Source organism: Rhamphochromis longiceps, linkage group LG12, assembly GCF_057381845.1.
Source record: "Rhamphochromis longiceps isolate RC_006_pf linkage group LG12, R_longiceps_female_GT1.1, whole genome shotgun sequence".
NCBI classification, from domain to species: Eukaryota; Metazoa; Chordata; class Actinopteri; order Cichliformes; family Cichlidae; genus Rhamphochromis; species Rhamphochromis longiceps.
The window spans coordinates 31,901,468-31,923,791 of NC_140568.1; the positions used below are offsets into that span (position 1 = coordinate 31,901,468).

The 22,324-nt window shown below is 42.0% G+C and overlaps 1 protein-coding gene across 2 annotated transcripts; it reads left to right on the forward strand.

Moving 5' to 3' along the window:
- Window positions 1–812: 812 nt before the first annotated feature.
- ercc6l2 (excision repair cross-complementation group 6-like 2) lies at window positions 813–20,440 on the forward strand. Of its 2 annotated transcripts, XM_085425822.1 has the most exons (20): window positions 813–1,122; window positions 1,461–1,888; window positions 2,006–2,122; window positions 5,709–5,902; window positions 6,097–6,190; window positions 6,382–6,449; window positions 7,794–8,001; window positions 8,146–8,286; window positions 8,670–8,786; window positions 8,872–8,991; window positions 9,070–9,141; window positions 10,790–10,935; window positions 11,027–11,122; window positions 11,310–11,409; window positions 11,531–11,683; window positions 12,335–12,415; window positions 13,352–14,318; window positions 14,398–14,552; window positions 15,032–15,189; window positions 16,430–20,438. In XM_085425822.1, exons 1-20 carry the CDS (start codon window positions 1,095–1,097, stop codon window positions 17,592–17,594), a joined length of 4,608 nt encoding a protein of 1,535 aa, XP_085281948.1. In that variant the 5' UTR covers window positions 813–1,094; the 3' UTR covers window positions 17,595–20,438. The 2 variants fall into 2 exon arrangements, with proteins under 2 accessions (XP_085281948.1, XP_085281949.1); XM_085425823.1 differs by lacking the exons at window positions 813–1,122; window positions 1,461–1,888; window positions 2,006–2,122; window positions 5,709–5,902 and having other exon boundaries at window positions 6,109–6,185; window positions 16,430–20,440.
- Window positions 20,441–22,324: the final 1,884 nt, after the last annotated feature.

A 22,324-nucleotide genomic window follows, 5' to 3' on the forward strand; every position in this document is an offset into this window, starting at 1 on the left:
ATTTGCAACGTATGCAAGTTCCCCCTGCTCAAGAAGGCATGTACATGTACAAAGAGTCTGCATCTGATTTAAGAGGGGTCGGATACAAGGTTTTTTGGCTGCCAGCAGATACTGCAGGTGTACTGGTCATGTAGAAACTGGAGGCAGCAATTGTCTTAGGAGAACATATTATATGCCACCATCTGCTTTTGTCAATGATCATGCCAGCAGGGTACCAGGCACTGATGGAGAAAGTGCATCATTATCCTCTTTGGCAGGTTAAACTTTTCATCACTGTCAGGAAGTACAAACTCTGCTGTTTTGGGGGGGGTTCTTACAGAAAATCTACAACCAGCTCCACTGTTAATGTGACTCACACATTGTGATCAACCCTGATCACAACATGTGAGTCAGCCTGGCAAAATGCAAAGGAATAAATTAAAAAAAAATCACTGAGATGCTCAGAGTACCTCCAAAAACCGGGGAACTACGAGGGTGAGATAAATGTGACCGATCTGTATATTGTTTATGTCATATGAAGTTAATTGTTAGTTGATATTATATTTCGTTAACTCCAAATCAGATTTGAGATGTTTTATCTCATTTTGATATTTAAATTTTATCATTTTTTTCGTGAATAGAGCACATTAAAACCTCAGCAGCACTTTCCACACAAGAGAGACGCATGGTTAAAGAGATGAAATCGATCGAATCATTAAACCAGACAATGTTTAATAAATGATTTAAATCAAATCAACAAAGCTGCACAAACGACATTTTTATATTTACATTTATTAAATGTAGATTCGTCGGTGAAATTTGTCGAAAGTGCGGTATCGATTGTGAAAACAGATAAACACTGAGCAGCCTGCAGTGGAGCTGATCCTGCTGTGAGCCTGTTGTGCCTTTTCCCCAAATAAAGGACGCTTGGAAGAGGAGAAAGTATGAGCGACTTACTCGGAATCACGTGACTCACACAGATAGGTTTTTCGTCTCCATTTAACCGTTTTCCTTTTTTGTATATGATGGCTGAGCTAATCTAGCAGGCTAACAAGCTACAGTGCCTTTTCCTCTACCGGAAGAAGATCAGAGAGTGCAGCCTCTGTTTCCTCCTAATGGCTTCAACTTCTGCAGTTGGAAAAGGTATTTTTGTTCTGTTTTTCTTCCTATTCTGTCTGTTTTCTCCGTAGATAATGTTTATATTTCTATCAAGTAGCTTTTACGTTCATTTTTACATTCACAAATTAGTGATTAGCCATATTTTAGCAGTTGGTGGTAAATACCCCCTCCTGCAAAGACGTTTCTTTCCTTTTTTTGACCAATTTCTTAAAGAGTATTTGCGAAGATTATTGTTATATGTTATAGCTAGTGTTATATTTGCCCAAGTTTAAATTTGCAGTCATTTTAATGACTGGAGTTAATGTGAAATTCTTTAATACATCTACATCATTAATAAATATAATGTCACAATGATTTTGCAGCAGAATGGCGTGAAGGTGACAGTTGTCTGGCTCTACACCTAAGACATGGTGTCCTGAGAGAAGCCACTATCCAGAAACTGACCTCCAGCTCTCTTAATGAGGATACAGCATGGGTGATATTTAAAGACACTAATAAAGATGTGGGAGAGGACGAACAAGAGGCGGAAGCCATACCTGTCTCAAAACTTGTGAGACCTGGTTTGAGGGACTTCATGCATGAGAAACCTTGGTTTCCTACCAGCCTGATAGACCCCAAGTTATGTGTCCCGTTAGAGCTGAGTGATGCTGATGAAGACCGAGTTCCCTATACCATCAATAGATACCTTAGAGCTTACCAGCAGGAAGGTATCAGGTTCATTTACAATAACTACATCCGTTCCAGAGGTTGCATCCTGGGAGATGACATGGGCCTGGGAAAGACTGTACAGGTACAAAGCACGTTATTTTTTTTGTGAGAACTGTTAAAGTGCCAGTGTTTGTTTTTAATTTTGCTTCCTGTGGCTCTCTTCCTTTTCATTCTTGTCGTCTGTTGGATCTCACCTTAGGTCATTGGTTTTCTGGCTGCTGTATTGCACAAAACAGGCACATGGGAGGACATTGCAAACAACAGGCCCCAGTTTCTGCAGAGTCAGCAGTCATCTGAGCAAAGTAATCCCAGCAAAGTAGGTTGTTTTTTTTTTTTTTTAAAGCTTGCTTACATAAAAATGTGACCTGTGTTTTAACAAAATTGTCAAGAAAAAAAAACCACACACTATGTATGTGATGCTTCAAGATGGCGCCGAGTATGGCAGCCTCGTCGCGAGCTCCCCCAAGCAACGGCTTTCTTCTGTGTTTAATTTTACTTTTCCTTTATTTTTTCACGAGCAGCACTTGTCTCCTTGTGTACGACCGACAAACCTTACTGGACATAAAAGACGGTCTTTCTTATAACTTTCCGGAGTTCAAGTTTTGCAACACGGACGCTCCGTTTGCAGACCCCCCATTCATCTCACCTGAGACGCCTTTGTTCTCTGGCCCTGGAGGCCGCAAACGCCGACGCAGAGGGAGAAGATCTGGCGTTCTGGTTCGACTGAGACGGCGCACTTACAGACCACCGTTACCCAGTTTATTACTGGCTAATATGCAGTCTCTGGAGAACAAGCTGTGCGAGCTTCGGGCACGGATCTCATTCCAGCGAGAGATGCGGGACTGCTGCGTGATCTGCCTCACAGAAACCTGGCTATCGGACAAAGTACCGGACTCCGCAATACAACTGCCGGGGTTCTCTGTGCACCGCGCGGACAGGTCACAGGATCTTACTGGGAAAAGCAGAGGCGGTGGTGTGTGTTTCATGATCAACAACAGCTGGTGTGATTATGCGAACGTGCACCCGGTCAAATCCTTCTGCTCACTGGACCTGGAGTACCTGATGATTAAGTGCCGGCCATTCTGGCTACCGAGGGAATTTACAGCAGTGATTATTACGGCTGTTTACATTCCCCCACAAGCCGACACTGACCGTGCACTCAGGGAACTGTACAGCGCGATCAGCAGCGAGGAAACCGCACACCCAGAGGCAGCGTTTATCACAGCCGGAGACGTTAATAAGGGAAACCTGAAGAAAGTCTCACCAAAACTCCATCAACACATCCTTTTCAACACACGTGGAAACCGGCAACTCGACCACTGTTACACCTCTTTCCGGGATGCGTACAAAGCCCTCCCCCGCGCCCCATTCGGCCAATCAGATCACTGCTCCATCCTGCTCCTGCCCGCCTACAGGCAGAAGCTGAAACAGGAAGCTCCAACCCGGAGGGCGGTGCACTGTTGGACGGACCAATCAGAGTCTGCGCTGCGGGACTGTTTTGATCACGCGGACTGGGAAATGTTTCACGTGGCCGCCAGAGACATTGATGAATACACAGACTCAGTCTGTGGATTTATCAGGAAATGCGTGGAAGATGTCGTCCCATCCAGAACAGTCAAATCCTTCCCAAATCAAAAACCCTGGATTAACGGAGATGTTCGCGCGGCACTGGCGGCACGGAACACCGCCTTTGCCTCCGCGAACACATCGGACTACAAACACGCACATTACCAACTCCGGAAGACGATCAAAGCAGCCAAACGTGAGTACAGGGACAGGGTGGAACAACAGTTTGACAACCCTCGGAGTATGTGGCAGGGACTAAACACGATCACAGACTTTAGAGGGAAAACCAGCACACCGCAGACCACGGCCTCTCTGTGTGAGGATCTAAACGTATTCTACGCTAGATTCGACACAGCGAACACCATGAGACCGGACAGTGTGCGCACCGCGGATGACGTCAGTGCGCACACTGTGTCTGAGGAGGATGTGCGGAGGTGCTTCAGGAAGGTGAACGCACGCAAAGCTACTGGTCCGGACGGGATTCCCGGCCGCGTCCTCAGGTCATGCGCGGCTCAGCTGGCTGGAGTGTTCACGCACATCTTCAACCTTTCCCTCTCTCTGTCTGTAGTCCCAGCCTGCTTCAAAATGGCCACCATCGTCCCTGTACCCAAATCCTCCACCATCTCCTCATTGAACGACTGGCGACCTGTAGCCCTGACCCCCATCGTAAGCAAATGCTTCGAGAAGCTGGTCAGGGACTTCATCTGCTCTGCACTACCCGACTCACTGGACCCTCTACAGTTTGCATACTGCCACAACAGGTCCACTGATGATGCCATAGCCCTGACACTACACACTGCCCTGTCACACCTGGAGAAGAGAGACACGTATGTGAGGATGCTGTTTGTAGATTACAGCTCAGCATTCAATACCATCGTTCCCTCGAAGCTGGACAGGAAACTGCAGGATCTAGGACTGAGCAGCTCCCTCTGCAGCTGGATCCTTAGCTTCCTGTCTGACAGACGCCAGGTAGTCAGACTGGGCAGCATCACCTCATCCCCCATCACACTGAACACTGGTGCTCCACAGGGATGTGTACTGAGCCCTCTCCTGTACTCACTCTACACTTACGACTGCACGGCCACTAACAACTCCAACATCATTGTGAAGTTTGCGGACGACACTACAGTGGTGGGTCTTATCACCAACGGTGATGAGACGGCTTACAGGGAGGAGGTCAGCGCCCTGACCCACTGGTGTCAAGACAACCATCTCACCCTCAACGTCGCAAAGACAAAGGAGTTGATAGTGGACTTCCGGAGGTGCAGAGAAGTACACACCCCCATCACCATCAGCGGCGCTGCTGTGGAGAGAGTGAGCAGCTTCCGGTTCCTTGGTGTACATCTGGCTGAGGATCTTACGTGGTCAGTACACACAAACAAAACAGTGAAGAAGGCGCAGCAGCGCCTCTTCTTTCTCAGGAGACTGAAAAGATTCGGCATGAGCCCCCGCATCCTCAGGACCTTCTATCGCTGTGCCATTGAGAGCATCCTCACTGGATGCATCACCACCTGGTATGGCAACAGCACCGCCTACAACTGCAAAGCTCTCCAGCGAGTAGTGCGGTGCTCTGAACGGATAATTGGAGGTGAGCTTCCCTCCCTCCAAGACATCTACAGGAAGCGGTGCCTGAGGAAAGCGGGGAGGATCATCAAGGACTCCAGTCACCCCAGCCATAAACTGTTCAGACTGCTTCCATCAGGAAGGAGGTTCTGCAGCATCCGGTCCCGTACCAGCAGACTGAGAGACAGCTTTTTCCATCAGGCCATCAGACTGCTGAACACATCATAGACACCTCAGCTTCACTACTGGAACTTCAACATTATGCACTCCACACTGTATATAAATGCCACTTGTTTTGCACATATTCAACTCTGTATATTTTATATATTTTATTATTATTATTATTATTATTTTATTTTATTTTTTTACTATTTAATTTGTAAAAATGTGTATACACACACACACACACACACACACACACACACACACACACACACACACACACACGCACACACACACACGTAGGAAAATATTTAGTATACACATCCAGAAATGCATACACTATTATATATTGTACATATATTTATTAGTTTCAGGTTGGCCATTCTTGTATTTTGCTCGTTTGTGTTGTTGTGTTTGCACATCTCTGTTGCTTGTGGGGCTCGCACACAAGAATTTCACTCACATGTGCTGTGCCAGTGTGCCTGCACATGTGATGTGACAATAAAAAGTGATTTGATTTGATTTGATTTTGATTTGATAAAGTGCAACAAGTGACAGCAGTGGAATATCACAGTCACAATTTTGACATTTCTGTGACATTTCTGTTTAAGGTGTTCCTTATTGTGGCCCCACTGTCAGTGCTTTATAACTGGAAAGATGAGCTGGACACATGGGGTCACTTCCAGTGTGTGGTGGTCCACGGACTGAGGAAAGAGGAGGAGTTGGCCCGCATTAAGAAAGGGCGAGTTGAAATTGCCCTCACTACCTATGAAACTCTTCGTCTCTGCCTGGATCAGTTTAATAAGTAAGACCCACGCTTAAAAAACATGTATAGTACATTTAGTACTATTTATAAATTAGGCTCCTTAAGAAATTGTTCATTTTAGTTTTTATTTATTTTTAAGGCACTTTAGTTGCATTTTAGATCAATTTTGTGCCGTAAATAAATTTGCCTTATCTATTTATGCCCTAGATTATATCTTTGCCTTTTCCCTACAGGATTGACTGGTCTGGTGTGGTTGTGGATGAGGCCCACAAGATAAAAAATCCAGACTCTCAGATCACTCAGGCCATGAAGGAGCTAAGATGTAAGGTTAGAGAGCTTGTGTTGTTATTTCAGAGTTCTTGTATTTAGTATGGACTACTAATGAGTCAGTATCAAATAACTGATAGTGGAAAGTGTTGATGCACTTTGTCTTTGAGGCTGTACACATTAATTTATTAACCTTTTAGCAAGCTCAACTTTGAGTCAGGATTCTAATGCTAACTTTGTATTTCCATCAGGTCAGAATTGGTCTCACTGGAACTATTTTACAGAACAACCTGGAGGAGCTGTGGTGTGTTATGGATTGGTGGGTTAAAATTACAACCTTAAAATTTATATCACAACTTGTCTTTTAAAAAATGTGAGAGGCATAAAGCAATGCAAGTCGGGAACATGTTTGGATATGGGAGGCTATTTCACTATACCCTTTCTTTTTACAGCCCTCAGCAAGTGTTTGACCACTGTAGGATTTCAGTTGCTCAACATTTCTTGGCCTCCTCTGTTGTTTTTATTGTTTCATAATTAGTTTTTAATGGGCCATGATAGGCTGCCAAGCGAGGGACTGTGGTACTGCATGAGGAAATCAGGAGTGGCAGAGAAAACTGAGGTTGGTACAGGACATGTACGAGGACAGCGAGAACCTGGTGAAATGTGAGTTCAAGCTGGAAGTGGGATTACATCAGGGATCAGCTCTGAGCTCTTTGTTGTTTGTGATGGTAATGGACAGGTTGACAGATGAGGTCAGGCAGAAGTCTATGTGGACTATAAGATTTGTAGATGGCATTGCAATCTGTAGTGAGGGTAGACAGGCAAGGAGCGGCAGTAGTGGCGTGGATTAATTTAGATACCTGGGATCAACCATTCAAAGCAATGGACAGTGCATAACAGTGAAGAAGTGAGTGCTGGCAGAGTGGAGATGAGTGTACGGAGTGATGTGTTCCCAAAATGTTGCAGTAAGTGTGAAAGTAAGGTTTATGAGATGGTTTTAAGACCTGCTGTGTTGTATTATTTGGAGATAGCACCACTAATTCCCACAGGAGGTGCAGCTGGAGGTGGCAGATCTGAAGACGTTAAGATATTTTAGCTTAGGTTGAGCGGTTTCGAGACAAAGTTGGAAGATTGAGATTTTTTTGAACATCCAGAGCAGGGATAATGTATATATTGGTCAAAGGATGCTGAATGTGGACCTTCCAGGTGGGAGGTTGAGAAGAAGACCACAAAGAAGATTCATAGACGAAGTGAAGGAGGACATGCAGAGGGTTGGTGTTGGAGAGCAGTATGCTAGTTATAGCGCGAGATGTAGTCAGATGCTCCACTGTGGTGACCCCTAAAAGGAGCAGCCTAAAGAAGGCATTTTTAACTAGACCATTTTAGCACCTGAATTCAGCCTTCCCTGAAAAACATCCATGACTGTTCAACATCAATGGTCCCATCAATGTGCAGAGATGGACACTAATGCACTCCCACACCTCCACAAATGCTTGCCTCTGGTCTTACCATCTTACTAACAAGAACCGTTAATTCTTACTGTTAAAAATCTTACTTTAATATGTAGACTTTGCCCCATTTTCAATTAAATTTAATGAATTGCATTATGTTTTTATTTAACTTCTATGCAGGGATTCAGATTTATGTTTACTTTTCTCTTCAGGGCTATACCAGGTTGTCTTGGTAGCTTAGGCCACTTCAAGAACAAATTTTCAGATCCAATTGAGCAAGGGCAGAGGCACAGCGCAACCAAACGCGCTCTCGCTACAGGGAGGAAGGCCGTCAGAGCCCTGGTGAGGAAGATTTCTCATTGGTTCTTCAGAAGGACTAAAGCTCTTATCAAAGAACAGCTGCCCAAGAAGGACGACCGGGTAAGACTAGACGTCAGACTGACCAACACTTTTATCACTTACTGTCCTTTTATCATTTTCATAATTACATTTTTTTTTAATTCAATCAGATTTATTTGACTTAATTCCCTTCTGTATATGTATGTATGTGTTGTTTCATCGAAGGTGGTATATTGCTCTATGACAGAGTTTCAGCAGACAGTGTATCAGGCAGTGCTCGGCAGTGAAGATGTGACATTACTCCTAAGGTCATCAGAAAAATGTGACTGTCACAGCAGACGCACCCGCAGAAGCTGCTGCTATAAAGTTAGTTTTTCTCTTCTGCTATCGTGCTTCGTAAATTGCAGGGACACACAACTTGATTCTATATGTTGAGACCAAAATCACTTTTATTGGATATTTTGTTTGTTTGTTTACATTTTATTTTACCCACTTTAAAGTATCACATCAAAATATCACAATGTATTTTAACTGCAGTTCATATAAAGTGTCTTTGTGAAGGTGCCTAATCTTTTTTTTCATTAAGTAACTGTTTTAAAGTTCATTATAGTCTGCTAGAATACACTAAGTAATAGATCCCATTAAAACAGAAAGGAAACTTTATGCTTTTGCATAAAAATCACATGTATAAAAATCAACAAGAAGATGCTTTGTCTCTTACATTAAATAATATTTTCCTTCTATCATAGACAAACTCTGATGGTGTTCATATGAAGGAGCTGTACTTTAGTTACCTGGCCATATTGAGAAAAGTTGCGAACCATGTAGCACTCCTTCAGTCTACTCCAGGCACCAGCAAGAAACAGGTAGAGTTGTGTTGCTTTGCACGTGATTCTGGATCGATTCTCTCAAGATCTTGTTCATTAAAATGACTTTCCCACTTATTTTTAGGAAAAGTATGTGAGTGCTGTTTGTGCAAAGGTATTCCAGAAGTTTCCAGAATTTGTGCATAGATGCAAAAATGAAGCATTTGAAGCCTTGTCAGACCCAATGTACAGTGGAAAAATGAAGGTAAAGCACGAAAACAGCTGCGTGATCCCTTCACTGCCAGTTTCTAAAGGGGGTTAACAGGTTTATGCTTTCTTTTAGGTGCTGCAGAAGCTTCTCAAATTTTATCTACAAAAGAGAGATAAAGTGCTTATTTTTTCTCTCTCAACCAAGGTGAGAGCTGCGTTTGCATTTTTTGTTTCTGTGACTTTGGATGTGTGATTGCAGGTTTATATGTTGTGCAATGAGTGAATTAAATACTGAGTCGTATCTATTTTGATAGATTCCAATTTGTTCATTTAAATAGGGAGTCTTCTTCTAGGGTCGTTTTACATTATACATATTTTCCTTAGGCAGTGTTATTAAAAAGCACTCTGTGCAGTTTCATTGCTATGCAGATGATACCCAGCATTATTTTTTTCATCAAGCCAGATGATACAAATCTACCAGTTAAATTACTGGCATTTCTTAAAGACCTGGATTACCTCTAATTTCCTATTTCTAAATCATCCCAAACTGAAGTTTTTGTACTTGATCCTAAAAATCTTGGAAACATGGTGTCTAACCTGATACTCTGGATGGCATTAACTTGACCTTAAGTAACACTATGAGGAGTATTGGAGTTCTTTGTGACCAGGATATGTCCTTCTGTATGCATATTAAACACACGTGTAGGACTGCATTCCTTCATTTGCAAAATATCATCCTGTCTCAGAGTGATCCTGAGAAACCAGTTCTAAATCTTTCCGTTAACAGGGAGTTTTTTCTTCCCACTGTTGCAAAGTGCTTGCTTATAGGGGGTTATGCAATTGTTTTTCTAATATTGTAGGGTCTTTACCTTACAATACAAAGTACTTTGAGGCAACTGTTGTTGTGAATTGGTGCTATGCCAATAAAATAAAATTGAACAAAGGAGCAGCCTGAACCTTGCTAATCGCGTCTTCTGTTAGATGAATTGCTTATAGGAAAAAAAGGTCTAGAGGACGTGGTTTTCTCATTACATCATGTTTATTTATAAGTTTGTGGTGAAGACAATTAGACTGAGAGTGCAGTCTAATGGTTGTAGTCACCTGATACAGTATAACTCATTTAAGCTTCAGGTATATCAATCAGCAGTTATTATAGTTTTTGCTTTCTGTTCAGTTTAATTTCACTCTCTCCAGGAATACATCAGGTGTCTTTGTGAGGTTCTGTTGAAATGCTACTGCGTCTGCTATAATTCTGGAATTAGTTTTAGAGTGGGTTTACTCGTTAAATTTTTAATAGTTTTAGATTTGTTGTCATTATCGTGTAGGTGAGATTAAAGTGCAGAGCAGTCTGATAATACACGGTCACATAGGCTTAAGTCTAAAAGTAATATTTTTATGTTAAGTATTGTTGTGTTATCTCAGTTAGGTTTTGTTTTCATTTAATTTTACAGCACTTTCACACTCACTTTTAGGTGTTATATTAGTTTTAGTTAGTTATAACCTTGAGCCTAAGTTTCTTTTTCTCAGTCTTCACATCATAACTGAAAGTACTTAATTTTTGATGTGGGCGTGGGATGCAGGCAGAGTGTGCAGAAGGGAGGAAGCATGATATGAAGTCATATTTTCATGACCTTGGTTTTACTTTAATGCTAATCATGGTGTCCATACAGGCCAGTGTAGTGCTCAGTGTTTAGCCTCACTGTAGATCTGTAAGTATAAGTTGTAAAGACTGAAGTCCAGCAGATATTTTTAGATATGCTGCTTCAGTTTACACGTGTAGGATCTATTTTCTATACAACTCTACTGATTAATAAACTCCTAAATGGTCATTTATTGTGTATTGAATCTTTTAGCTATTAGATGTGATGGAGAGCTACTGCATGGCTGTGGGCCTGGACTTCAGCAGACTGGACGGATCCACCAAATCCAAAGAGCGAGTCCAGATCGTCAGAGACTTTAACAGCTCCTCTCACGTCAACCTCTGCCTGGTTTCCACCATGTCAGTTGGAAATACCAACACTTGTAGCAATTAATTTTATCCTAGGTAGTATTTGGTATTGAAACCTACTAATATGTGTATTTTCTATTAGGGCAGGTGGTCTTGGTCTTAACTTTGTTGGTGCTAATGTTGTGGTGCTGTTTGACCCCACCTGGAACCCAGCCAATGACCTTCAGGCTATTGACAGGTAGGCTGCCACCTGACTAGATATTATTTCATAGTAGTGTTTTGCTGCAGCTCTTTAGCTAACCTAACAATATTCTGGTAATTCCTAACTGTTGCATACTGCATCCAAAGTCAAGGCAGGACTGTTTGGTGTTATTGCGCCACTTTGTGCTGTTGAAAAGTATCATACTTTTTATACATCTCCTCAGGGCATATCGCATTGGCCAATGCAGGGATGTGACTGTTCTTAGGCTGATCTCACTGGGGACTGTGGAAGAGGTCATATACCTACGACAAATTTACAAACAGGTACCAGACTACTGTAAACTCATAGACATAATGTAATCTGCAATTTAAATACTGTATATACAGATGAAGCTATAGTATATAAATTAGATGCTGCATTTCCACATTCTCTCCCATTTTCCAGCAATTGCACTCCTCTGTAGTTGGCAAAGAGAGCTCCCGGCGGTATTTCGAAGCAGTGCGGGGGCATGGTGACCATAAGGATGAACTGTTTGGGATCAAAAACCTATTTAGGCTGCAAACTCAAGGGACCTGTCTCACCCGCAAGATTTTAGAGGTTAGATAGCCGACAGACCTTTTACTGTTTGACTGTGTGTGCTGCTGCCCGCCTGGACTCACATCATCCCACTGATTTATTTCCACAGTCGCAATTCAGGGTTTCACAAACCAAAATGACTTTTACTGTTTCTTGTCTTGGGCCTTTGGAGGCATTTAACACTTGCTTTGATTTTCAACTCAATATCAAGACTTAAACTACACTAGGTAGGTATGACTGTCCTGGTTTCATCATCTCAGAGCACAGAGAAAACTGGGTGTACATATTTCCATCTGCATAATAAATGCACTACATCTCTTAATCTTTGAATTCAGGTGTTGTTAAAATAATTGGCTGTAGCTGCGTCCGCAAGGGTGGTTAGCAGGATTCAGAAATCTTGATTTATACATACAACAGTGTCACAGTACTCTAGGTTGCTTGTTGTGTTTTTAAAAAGCAGGATATTGCCCAAATAGGATTTCCCTTTACATTTCAAATTAAAGATATGTTTAAACGTACAGTTATAAAAATGGTATCCTGCAGAAGACCTAACCTGTCTCTCACAGTGTTATACTAAATACCAAAAGTGAAAGATATTGTTGTGCTGATGGTTGTGACAGAACTGAGTTGATGCTGTTCACTGAAATGTTTGTTTTGATGAATTCCTCTCAGAGAGAAGGGCAAGTGGAGGCTGGTGTTATGATGAGTACACACACAGGCAAAGACACGGAGGAGGAGACAAAGGGAGCTGGCGTGAGTAGTCTTCTCTTCTCAGAAACTCAGAACACCCCTGACTCTGTCATTCTTTCCAAGCAGACCCCTTGTCTTCCCATTCCCACGTGAACCCTGCTGTCCGTCAGTCTACCAGCCACACAGTCTCATTAAGCAGATCTCAGCTGCTGTTCTGAGAGAGTGAAAGTGACCAACTTGTACTGCACACTTCCAATTAATTACTATTAATACTTGCAAACACATCAAGTGCAGTAGACTCTGGAGTACGCTATGGAAGATAACAGATAACATTTTATTCTATTAGTGAAACTGAAGCATAAGGCTCTTGTTGTGTCACCACCACATATGAACAGCTGGGTGCCATTACTTGTTTGCGCTAATGTAAGGCACATACCACAATGAAGTCTGTCTTCCACTTTTCAGCTATTTATTTATACAGTGGTACCCCTTATCATCCTTTTCCCAGCCAGGCCTGCAGTGTGCACTATGCTGTCCTTTTTACTACTCCACTGAGAACAGTCAGAGCAGCTTTTTCCTTGCAAAAAAATCCAAAAACAAATAACGAAAACCCTGAAACACTATAGTGAATTCAGACATACTCAAAGAACCTGGATACCTGCAAAAATATGAGCTAACCTGGGTCACCTAGTTCATGAAATTGAAATTAGAATCAGTTGGGGGGCAGCCAGAGACTCATTCATGTAACACTGGAACACGTTATGACCCTTTTCTTTTTATCATTATAGAAGCTTTAAACCACATTATTGAAAGTTAACAAATAGCTTTGTATCACTTGAAAGATTGCCTGATTGGGTCACTCAGTGGTGATACAGGTGGATTTTTGAGCTAAAGCTACAGTTCACTTACAACAAGATGCAACTAATAAGAGAAATGTATTGCCTGCCCTGCTTGTCCTTTCTTTCTCAGTCTGTTTCTACCTTGTGTCTACTGTTTTAGCAAGCTGGAGGTTCTTCACCTACAAAAGTCCATGTACCAAATGATAAACCAGTGAAGGAGAACAGCGATGCATCAAACGTCTCCACAGGGGTGCTGGACTTCAGCAGTGAAGAGGATGAGAGGGAGCAGGGGGTCAAGAGAAAGGCCTCAAACCTCAGTACAGATGATTGCAATAGGAGCAGGAGTGCTACAACAGGTCCTGGTCGAATGAGTCTCCAACAGCATGGTTTCTCCAAACTCTTTGAAAGAGTCAAAGAAGCACCAGCGCTAGAAGGACAAACGAGTCCAGAAGGTGAAGGAAGCTGCTTTGAGGAAGATCCTGAGGAGGAAAAAAGGGAAGACACGTCGACCTCCATCACAGGAAATGTCGGTGTCCATTTGGGAACAGAAACCAGGGACACATCCTGCAATTCAGACAGAAAATTAAGAGATAATGGAGATAATGGGAGACAAGACGGTGACACGGGTCTGAAACGGCAGATACGTGAAATAATTACTGTGGATGAAGATGGCAATAAAAACTCTAAAGTAGAAAAAAATAAAGTTAATAAACTCAAAACTACATTTTGCCAAAAACACAAGTTTGGTGGTTACTCAGATGAATCTGAAGACTTCGACTTAGAGGCAAAGTCGTGGTCCAAAAAGGATACTTTATATTTACATGATGGAGCAGAGAAGGGGGGAGGAAGGACAGACTGCAGTAAAAGGAGGCAAAGTGCAAGTGAAAGGGATAAAAGAAGATCAAAATACACAGAAGATATAGAGACATTCTCATCTTCAGAGGAGGAACATGTAAGTCCACACATGGAGAGATCCAGAGTTAAATTGCAAAAACTTGGGCAAAGACCTGTGACGGGCACAACAGAGAAGGAAGCTTTGATGCCGAAGGCTGTTTCATTTACAACTTTGAAAAGTCAGACAACCCTGGCATCTAAAGAAAAGAATGGAACTATTGACTGCATGCTAGGTTAGTTCCAGTGCTACTTTAAACACTTTTAATAACAAAATTGTACCAATTCTGATGGACTTTTTTTTTTCATTTCAAGGAGGTGTACAGGAGGTGGTGTACACCCACTCTAACCAGCGCATTGTGGGTGGCAGCAAAGCAGAAGAGCTAATCAGTCGAGCTGCTGTACGGGACGTGTTTGAACGCAAAATGTACTCGCAGCTCCCGGCCAATCACCTTCTAGGAACCCAAGAGGTACAAACAAGAGGTCAAACACTGATCTGGTCCATTGATTCTTCACATAGTATGATATAGAGCCCTCAGTCAAGCGTCATACCTTTAACCCTGTGTTGATGGCAAGTTAAAGGATCATTTCACCCAGTTTATAAAACACATTTTTTTTCTGTTACATGGGAGTGATACTTGTAGATTACTGTTGGGCAGTTTGTGCTGATTTGAAACCGAGTTGATCAGTGAAATTAATTTTAAAAAGAGTAGAACTATGGGGTAAATAAATGCTGTTCATTATGATTTAGCGTAATTATAGGACTTTTAGGACCAGTGACTTAAGACTGTCCATTAATTGCAGCACAGTACTTCATTTTTTTACATGCTCTTTCATGCCTGCAAATCTGGTCCACCGGTAATGACTATAAACTATGTTGTTGTTAGGTAACTTGACAGAGAGTGGATCAATATTTCTCTGAAACTTTACTCTTGTTTGATTGTGCCAGAGCTTGGCGGAGAGCTTGCCAGACAGTGAGCCGTGTCATTCCACTATGAGGCTGCAAGAGCTCAGTTTGGATCATCCAGTCACCTTTACCACCAAGAGTGTGCATCACACCAAACACAACACCTTCATCTTTGGCGAGACTCCCAAAGCCATACGCAGGTAGTGAATTGTAAAAGAGTTTAACTTATTTTAAGGCAGAAAAATCACATGATGATAAGAGAGGCCGGGGGGTAAAAGAGGGAGAGGTGATGAAGGTGTAGGGGAAAAACTGCAACAGAAGAGTAAAAAAAATTCTGATATGGGAGGAAAAAAGTAGGATAATAAGTGAGAGGAAGGTTGGCTAGAGGAGTAATGGGGAGGAAAGGAAAAGAAAGAACAATTTCTAGCAGTGAGGAATGAGGCCAAAACCTACCGGAGATATAGTGTTGAGTGCCCCACCTGGGCCTCAGTAATTGTGTATGTGTATTTAGTGAGGGACCACCTCTGAGCTTTTCCTTCCACCTATTTCCCAGCATCGTGCCAAAGATTACCCAGTTATGACCATGCCCAACAGTGCAGGAGTTTTCCCCTTCACAACCGCAGCCCTCCTGGGACTAACCAAAATGATCGCCTTAGGACTTCCAAACTCACTCTGATACGTACACACACATATCCTAACAAGTATTAGCACACGTTCACATGCAGAGCATTCAAATACACGATTCTGTTCTGCTGCATCACCCCCACCCCTTTCTAAATACTCAAACGCAGACACACAGACACTGTTCGTGGCTCCAGTCTCACTCCCCGAGGGCTGTATCCCTGCCTGGAGGCTCACCAGGAAGCAAATACACACTACTTATATTGCTATCGCCTCAGTTAACCTTGGTGTTTAATGATTAAAATCCACATGCGCATCAGGTTATACTGCTCCTACTTTTATTGTATTGTTTTGTTTTGTTTTGTTTTTTCAGTAAAAGCCACAAATGCTAGTAACACCACTATAATTCTGCTTTACCACCACGGAGGTATTTCTGTCCCCAATAATTGTTAGAGCAGAGTTTTAATAGGTGCCTAGGAGCTAATGAAAAATACTACACACTACACTGCTTTCTGGATATGAGCATGAATATGGGATGTTTATAATTAGTTAGGCCTCACTCAATATGTGGTTAATAGTATAGGCCTTGTGGCTTTTTGAAGAGGTATTATTTGAGATTTTAAGGCATTTTATGGTCACAGATGCCAGATTCTAGCCTTGATCTTACTGTGCATTTGTGAATAGAGGTTAGGAGAAACCATTAGTTGTTAAAATATCCTGTCATCTTCAGTATCTAACACAATTTTCTATTTTTAGATGGGTTTTTTGCACTTTCTTCCTTCATTATCGCCCCTTTTCTTTTCTTTCTTTTTTTTGCAGGCAACAGCTGGAGGAAATGGCAGAAAAATTCAAATTTCCCACAGTCCACCAGTTTGCTGTTGAAATTCTGAGCAAAGATTCAACCCAGAGGCTGGCCTTGCTTCACCAGTATTACACTTCACTGAACCTCCCTGAGTTGGCTGATACGGTCAAAAACAACTTCCCACAACCTGTTTCAGCACAAGCCTCCCCCTTAGCTGCTAACTCGGAGATCAAAAATCCACAAAAGGATGCTTCAAAAGCCACAAAAAATTTGACATTCACTCAAAAGAATTTCAGAACTAAACCTGAAACATCGCAAAAAACTCCTGTGCCACCAAAAAAGGCTAGAAACTCAAAAGGCGATACTCCAAAACCTCGCAAAAAGCAAAGAATATCACAAAGGAATGTGCTGGAACCTCTAAGTGATGTTCCAAGTCCTGAGTCAGAAGAGCAGGACGAGACGCACTGCAGTGCCAGAGGACTCAAGCGGACAAAGGGAGGTAGTGTTTCTACTTCTGGAGCCCACATAGCTGGTGGTGGTCTTGGCGGCGATCGAGTCAGCAGCAGTGGTCTTGGGTCTGGGGAGGCTTCTGCTCGCCTGAACTGCACAGACAGAGATACCCCTTCTTCTTCGGACCTCAGCCATGGCAGTTCCGCCATGGTATCCAAACCCACAGCACGAGGAAAAGAGCAGGAGCAGAAGTCATCTTTGAGGATAAGTGAAACTTTGCAGAGGGAGCAGAGAGAAAATTCTCAGCCCCCTTCCATCTCCACTAATCGCTCCTACCTAACAGAGCTGATAGGAGACACCTCGATCCTAGATGACTTACTAAAACCCAAACCCAAGAGTACTCAACACATCCCAAAAACACCACCCGTAGCACCTGTAAGCACCAATCTTACCACGCCTTCACCGTCCGCACTCACTTCCCACTCTGATGCAACCTTACACACCCAAACTACACACCAGGTCGAAACAACAGCACGGGCATCGAAGGGCAGTCGCAAAGACTTCTGGGACATCCTGAATGAGGGTAATGAGGAGAGTATCAATAGATTAACAGATTTAGAAGAAGTGCAGAGAGTTTGCATCACCACCAACTTTGCAGCTAGAACCGTGTCTGCGGAGAAGGACAGCAAGAGTCTCTGGAAAACTAATGACAAGTTCCTGTGGAAAAAATAGCATTTGAATTTGTATTAGTGAACAGTTTTGCAGCTTTGTCTGCAAATTTTCGTACTTTTCTTTTGTTTAAAATGATTGACTCTTTTAAATTGTCTTTTATTTTTACTTTTTAAAAAAGAGAATTCTCTTGTATGTTACTAAAATAAACTTCAGTGTAATCACTCTTGAAAGTATTTAGTTGAACGTGCATATACTTTTATCAAAATAGTTTCCCTGCTCTTCTTTTTTTTCTTTTTTTCTACACTGGCTAAGCACTATACTTTGTCGTCACAGTGGTAAGTTGTATATATGTATCATGTGATGACAACAGATAATTTCCATTACACTGGACTGTTTCCAACAGAGAAACAAAAAGTGGAACTTCAGGGCGAAGCTGACTCAGATCTCATCAAACATGGTTATGGTTTGGACTTAGCATAGGCAGGGTTGCATAGTGTCAGCCCTTTTGGCCGATCACACAGGTATAGTGGCTGATCAGCTGTTCCTAAATACAGCAACTGTGAAATGACTAAACTTTTCATTTGGTAGGTGGTTGGCATCTGGGACTACACGTTTTCTTTTTCTGCCAACCAGTGGTTGTTAAGGGGTTAACGACTGGCTTCTAGGCTTGTGTGACTGATATCATAATTGTCACCCAATAAGTGTTGGTGACTGTGCAGAAATACCACTTAAAACTCCTTAATGGCTGTTAGGTCTGTGTCACTCCACACCCGTTGCTGCCTCACACCTCCCAAGAGAGTGGACATTACATAATGTAGATGGTGATGTTTCCCTGCAGTCATCTGCACTGTAATCTGAGCGCTCTGTGGGTCTGCTGAGTTGTGCCCCTCAGAGGGGAGAGCTGCTGTGCTATTAGTGTAATAACAATAAGCAATTCAAGACTTAAGTGGAGCAGCGAGATGAGTGATGGCAGGTAGTATTCATGCCCTTCCATTCACCCATCATCTGAAAATTTTCGTTGTAGTTGCATTTGTCAAATTCATCAAACTCTAAGCTTTGCCTTAATATGAAAAAAAAAAAGGTCATCTTGTTTGTTTGGGAGTGCACATTACTGTTCTGTTACACACAGCTGTGTTTGACCTCTTTCAGCTGTTGCGTTGATGTAAATGAAAGCTGCTCTGTTTAAGTGTTGTGTTCTGTGTAGCAGAAATGAGAAAGTGCGGAACATCACTGAACGTGCCTCAACAAATCATGCAGGTCGGTAAAGTGTGTGTGTGTGTGTGTGTGTGTGTGTGTGTGTGTGTGTGTGTGTGTGTGTGTGTGGTAGATCATGGCTATGTTTGCTAAATTAGAAGCCACACATCCGTCACACCTGTTTAATGAATCAAAAGCCTTTTCTCTTCCAAGTCCCCAAAACATTTTTCTCTCTTTGTTTCTGATTCATCCAAAACTGAGATTTGCAGATCCCTATCGTTTTTATCTTTTTGTGTTTACTGGCAATGGTGAAGCTCACTAACTGGCTTGCAGTGGTTCCAGGCTAATGGATGTCAGCTAGCATGGCTCGGTGGCAAACAAAGCTTTCATGTCCTTAGTACTAACTACATTATTATAACAAAGATCTGCTTCTGCTGCCATGACTTATAACTGACAATGTCTCAAATCAGTTGGATTATTGTATTTTATTACTTGCCATGGGAGGCCGTTTCCCACAGATGGAGCTACAAGAAATCCCACCAAAGAGGCTGACTGTTTTTCCAGTCCTCTCATTAGTTTCTTGTCTTTATGTGTCGAGGGAAGGTTGAGAAGTCTGTTTATATTTCCTGCCACAATAACCTGAGTGTCTGTAAGCCTGTAAAATGCAGCACAGTCAAGCGAAGAGATGGCCCTGAACCTCTAAGTTTATTTTCACAGGTCAGACTGTCACACCTAGTTTGATTTGATTTGTAAAAAACTGTGAATGAGTGTTGTCACCCACTCTGACCTCAGCCTGCAGTCATCTTTGGATCGGGTTTCTATAGGTTCACTCTGCAGTGTGTGAAGAACATCTGCAGGCTGTCACAGATTAAGAAATAGCTCATGTATAAATGCATAAAACGAAGCAACCAAAAGAATCTGCGCTACGAACTGCATCTGTTGTTTTAAAGACACTGAAATTTAAAAAAAAAAAAACATACACATTGAAAAAAAGTAATCCCAAGTCTTCAGCGTATGAATGTGATAAATGTTGATTTACAGTACTGTACAAAATAGTTCTTTGAGCAATAGTTCTTAAAGCTTTCTGAAGTTTTTATGTGGACATTGACTGCTTTTACACTCATTTTCAGTCCAGTTCTTGGGTTTTTAAGTCGGTATAAGAATCATTCAAGCATTAAAAAGGCACCAAACTCAAAGGATGAACCAGTTTTGTATCTACACACATCTTATGGAGTGACTAATACAAATTTGACATTTTTGGTTCAAATTGTCAGTATTCACAGAGGAGCTCAGGAGAGAGGTACAACAGTAAAACATGACACAGGCTCTGTCATGGGGCTGCACTTCAGCCAGTAGTGTTGGTGATCTTGTCAGAACTGATGGAAATCTAAATGCAGAAAAGTACCATCAGATTTTGATCCACCATGTAGTACTATCCAGAAAGCATCTGATGAAACACACTGCCCGTGTGGTAAAAGCATAACTGGATAGAAAAAAAACACAATGCAAAAGGATCAGTCATGGACTGGACCCAGAGCCCAGACCTTAACATCACCGAAGCAGTGTGGCGACAGCTTGGCAGAGAACAGAACAAACAGAATTGTACAAAGTCTGTTTTTGCCTTATTCACAGGTTTTCTGTTTATGTGTGCACCTGTTTCAATAAACATGACAAAATATCAAATATGGACAACTGTAACAATAAATGCTATAGTAAATTCTCTAAATGCATTACTTAAGACTGGATTAAATTAATCTATTCCTAGCACTGTTTTCTGACCTCATATTGTGGGAAAGGAAGGTGTGTGTATGTAGGTGCTAGTTCCTGCATTTGTTATGCTGTGTGTGCCAAGCCACATACAACATTTGTGGGTGTCAGAATTTCTTACTTAAGTCCCTCCAGCCACTAGTTCCTGTACAGCGTAAAAAATTCCTGATCATGCAAAACACTCACATCCTTGGTTTAACTTGCATTTCACTGTGGCCTTAAAGGTTTTGTGCTCAAAAATCTTTTTAATCTGTCTTATTAGGACTGTGTGGGTGCACATTAATCCCATTTGAGCAGTGAGCAAACACCCTACCCTCTTTTACCAGATCTTTAATGTTTGCACTTCTACTTAACCTTTCTAACCAACTTTTAATGAGTCAGAAAAGAGAAAAAATGCAAAACACTTCTCACTATTTCAGTAAAACTCATCTAAACATCACAACTCTACAAACTAACTTGTTGGTTGGCTAAGAAAATTACTTATTGGGGCTTTTTACGAGCTCATAGAGGAAATCATAGTATATAATTCTCGTCAAAGTTCATGCAACACTATAGCTTATTTAAAAAATAAGCTGAAAATAAAGGTAACCATTAAGAAATTGTAAAAGAAACTTAGCTGACCATCATAGATAATAACGTGGAAACAGATAAATAGCTTCTATCCGAGGCCTATTAAAAAAAAAAAAGCACACATTTAGGTGACTCAGCAGGCAACAACTGTTTTGGAGGGATACAGAGTCCTCCTGTTACGGTAACAGGCAGAGGAGGTCTCGAAATGTGAAAAAGAACTCCCCCTTCATTACAAAATTACACACCATTTGCCCCTCATTCCTATCCAGTTGTCTGGGTAACTGCTAGCTGTAATTTGGGTTAATTCACTAGCTCCCGAGCCCTTCCTTTCCCCATTGTGCCCCATCATAAAAGAGATATAACACAGATGCACACACACAGATACACATGCACACACTTGTACAAACTAAGTTTCTAATGCAGTGACTCACACAGTAAGGGAGACTAATCCGCATTTTGTTTGCTTCTCCTCATCACGGCTGGAAATAGGCCATGTGTGGGAATATCAGTGTAGGAGATTCAGTGCAAATCTAAGCTTTAAGCTTTAATCTTTTCATTCCTAGCACCTTTATCGAGCTGTTGCAATAATTTAGTTATTAAATTCTTTAGCTGGGGTTCTACTGTTGTCAAAAATTTTATAATATTTTTAAAGATTTGCACAAAAAGGACACTTATCCTTTCTGACCCTGCCCTGTGTTGAAGGTGGGAGAGATGGAAATGGGAGGGCTACTCTTTTTGCTGCTTTCAGAACAAAAGGAATGGAAAATTGTGTGTTTTCCCATGGGGTAAATATTGAGAGAGTAGAGATATAAACGCACGGAAGAAAGGCTTTTCTAAGCAGCCCGGGTCTCTGTTGCACTGCCAAAGGCCTGTGCGTCACTTGATCCATTGTTTAGTGTAGAGAGGTCTCGGTGAGCAAGCGGCTGCCTCCCCGCTCCAGCTGCAGACTCTCTACTGTTTATGTTTGCAGGGCCCTTCGCCTTGAAGTGAGGCTATACAAGCAAAGCCTAGCCATATGTGAGCACTGGGCCCTCAGAGAAGTTACTTGCCCTTTATTTTTCAAACCATCCATCTCTCTAAAACTCTCTCTGTCTCGTTTGTCCCTCTTCTTTCAGCTTGTTTGCTTTCCCTCGCTGACAGTCCAGCTCTTCCCTGACAGCCTGCTCTTTTGAAGAAGATGAAGGATTGGAATTATCTTCTTGAGTTTCAAAGAGCCCAGTCCTGGATGGCAGGAAAGCTGTAGGTATTATAACTGCTGG

Excerpts from the sequence above, each read along its gene's own strand:
- ercc6l2 (XM_085425822.1), top strand. The coding sequence starts at position 1,095 with ATGGCTTCAACTTCTGCAGTTGGAAAAG. Across the intron at positions 6,450-7,793 it reads CTGTGGTGTGTTATGGATTG|GGCTATACCAGGTTGTCTTG; the intron begins GTGGGTTAAAAT and ends TTTTCTCTTCAG. Across the intron at positions 9,142-10,789 it reads TTTTTTCTCTCTCAACCAAG|CTATTAGATGTGATGGAGAG; the intron begins GTGAGAGCTGCG and ends TGAATCTTTTAG.